The 2,459-nt window shown below is 61.2% G+C and overlaps 2 protein-coding genes and 1 pseudogene across 2 annotated transcripts in view; 2 read left to right on the top strand and 1 right to left on the bottom strand.

Moving 5' to 3' along the window:
- Window positions 1-82: 82 nt before the first annotated feature.
- ACA1_346730 (uncharacterized protein) lies at window positions 83-423 on the top strand (the record flags this gene model as incomplete). The annotated part of the gene is made up of 2 exons (XM_004334458.1): window positions 83-295; window positions 328-423. The coding sequence occupies 2 exons, from the start codon at window positions 83-85 to the stop codon at window positions 421-423; spliced, it is 309 nt and encodes a 102-aa protein (XP_004334506.1).
- Window positions 424-602: 179 nt separating this feature from the next.
- Window positions 603-1,723, top strand: ACA1_346720 (annotated as a pseudogene).
- Window positions 1,724-1,945: 222 nt separating this feature from the next.
- ACA1_346610 (RhoGEF domain containing protein) overlaps window positions 1,946-2,459 on the bottom strand; it is a gene marked incomplete at both ends in the record, with an annotated part of 2,460 nt that continues 1,946 nt past the window's right edge. Inside the window, 2 exons of the mRNA XM_004334457.1 lie at window positions 1,946-2,205; window positions 2,298-2,368. Coding sequence (XP_004334505.1) covers window positions 1,946-2,205; window positions 2,298-2,368 — 331 coding nt within the window. The remainder of the gene's footprint in view (window positions 2,206-2,297; window positions 2,369-2,459) is intronic.

Here is a 2,459-nt window from a genome sequence, read left to right as displayed (position 1 = left end):
TTCGCCCGAAGACAGCGGCGACGATCGGGCGGACGACTACCGGTGGGCCGGCACCGACGGCTCGTCGGCCGACATAGACCTCATGGCCGAACGCCGCCAGAACCGGCCACTCCGAAGCGGCTCATCGTCTTCTTCGTCGGCCGCAGCCGCCGCGAACAACCACAAGGAGAAGGAGAAGGGCGAGGAGAGCGACAAGGAGGAGGAGGACGAGGAGGAGCCTCTTCATCCGCTCCACCCCAAGTACAACCCCTTCGTCCAGCTGGACGACGTCGAGGACGTCGAGGAGGGCCTGCTCGTCCGAAAGAGAGGCGAGTCGGCTGGCCGCAGCTCCTCATCCTCTTCTTGACCAACCTCCTCGCCTTCGCCTTCACCTTCGCCACACTTCCCGCCACAACGACGCAACTACGCGCAAACAACAAATAAATATCTCGCGCGCGTACGTTGCCATGACGTAGCAGACAATTCTTATCTTCTCTTCCATGATCAGTTGCCGAACGACGCCCGAAGGACGCAGGGTCTAAGCAGACATGCGCTTGCGCGTTACCACGAGCTTGTGGCTGTTGTACTGCAAGCTTGAAGAGCAATCAAAAGATTAAAAAGAGATGGAGGAGGATGGTGTGAGCTTTGTGCCGATAGACGACAAGGCGGGCGACCTGGCGGCGGTGGAGGACCTCTCATCGCCGGTGCGGCCCTCGACCGCTACCGCCCTCGTGCAGGCGAAGATGGGCCAGTCATCGTGGTGGCGCACCTCTATCGCGACCCTGCGGCGTCCACGAGGCGAGGAGAAAGAAGATGGCGGAGGAGAGGCGGAGAAGAAAAAGACGAGGGCTGGAGAAGAAGCGCTTAGCGACGGTGCAGCCGTGGGCGACCCCGAGGGGCACCGAGACGAGAAGGAGGAAGAAGAAGCCGACGACAGCATCATCCAGCCCGGACCTCACAACCCCGGGTCCAGCACGACGACGACGACAAAGAAGAAAGAGAAGAAGCGAAGCCAAAGAATGAAAGCGAAAGCGAGAAGAGCGAAGCGGCAGTTGGAAAAGCGCCACAGTCAGAAGGCTCGGAGGTAAAACCAGAGCCTACGGCCGGCCACTGTGCGAAGAAAGAGGAGAGGCTGCAGAAGAGCCGTTCGCTGTCGGCCATCGGCCATGTGGCCGAGGAAATGGAGCAGAGGTCGTGGAGCAAGGAGCTCGACGCGGAGGAGGAGCTCAAGTGCACCGATGCCGAGTAAAGGGATAGTGACGGCGGAGGAAGCGAAGCTGATGTTCTCGAACGTGAAGACGCTGCTGGCGATCAACCAGACGCTGCTGTCCGACCTCATCGGGCGCGTTGAGACCACCCACGGCAACAACCTCGGCGACAGCTTCCTCCGTTCGTCGGTGCACCGCTTTCCCGACTCCGTGTGTAGTGTCCTGTCGTGTCGTGTGTCGTGGTGCGTGTGTTGTGTCGTGTCGTGTGTCGGTTCTAATCTGAACCGCACACAGGGGGACTACTTGAGGATGTACGCGAGCTACTGCGCCAACCAGGACACCTCCTTCCGAACCAATGTCCAGGCAAGAAGGCCCAGGACGCCATCATGCTGTCCCTCGACAGCTTCCTCACCAAGCCCGTGCAGCGACTGCAAATACCCCCTTCTCCTCCGAGTACGATACACGCACTACCGCATACGAGGTCGATCTCCGCCTCGACGAGGGCAGGAGCCAGGACCTGGCCACGATCGGGGTGATCGTCAGCAACGACATCAGCGGCGGAGGCTTTGGCAGCGGACGGCAGCACGCGCGACACTACGTGGTGCCCTTTGCCTCGGCTGCCCTCGAGCAGAGGTGGGTCGATGCCCACCAAGCGCCGCTCGAGCGTCGGGCCTCGTCACTCAGCCCCCCCCCCCGGCCTCGCTTTCGCTTTCGTTCTTTCGGACGTAAAAGTGTTCTATGTACACAACTTGGCACCATCAGCAGTCGGCGAGAGCAGCCGCAGAGTCGAGGGCGGTCCGGTAGGCGAGGACCCAGTGCGACCTGTGGTCGGCCGAGACAAAGGGCACGACGTACTCGTCGCCGCCGCTCGTGATCTCCACTGTGGGCGTGGCGGCCTTGGCGTCACAGTCCTCCGCGCTGGTCGGCTCGTTCAGCTCCACCTGGGCTTCGAGGAGCGACAGCATCGCCTGCACCTCCACCTTCTTGGTGGAGCCACTCTTCCTCCTGGCCGAGGCCGCTGCATTGATTGATTGTTTGATTACGTTGTTGCGTCTCCAGGGAGCTTGGCTTGCTTCAGCACACCGACACCAACACACACACATGGCGAACCTTTCGAACTCGCGGGCGCCGTGGTGAGGACGAGGAGGTCGGAGAAGAGGAAGTAGTGCAGGGCCGACAAGCTCTTCGTGTCCTGCAAGCCGAAGAAGGGGTCAGCTCAAAAATGCCAAATGTGAATGTCAGGCGTGGCGCATACCTGGGCCATCTTCTGGA

The sequence above is a fragment of the Acanthamoeba castellanii genome (genome assembly GCF_000313135.1).
Source record: "Acanthamoeba castellanii str. Neff unplaced genomic scaffold scf7180000084658, whole genome shotgun sequence".
NCBI lineage: Eukaryota > Discosea > Longamoebia > Acanthamoebidae > Acanthamoeba > Acanthamoeba castellanii.
This window is presented reverse-complemented; position numbering and strand designations above follow the sequence as displayed.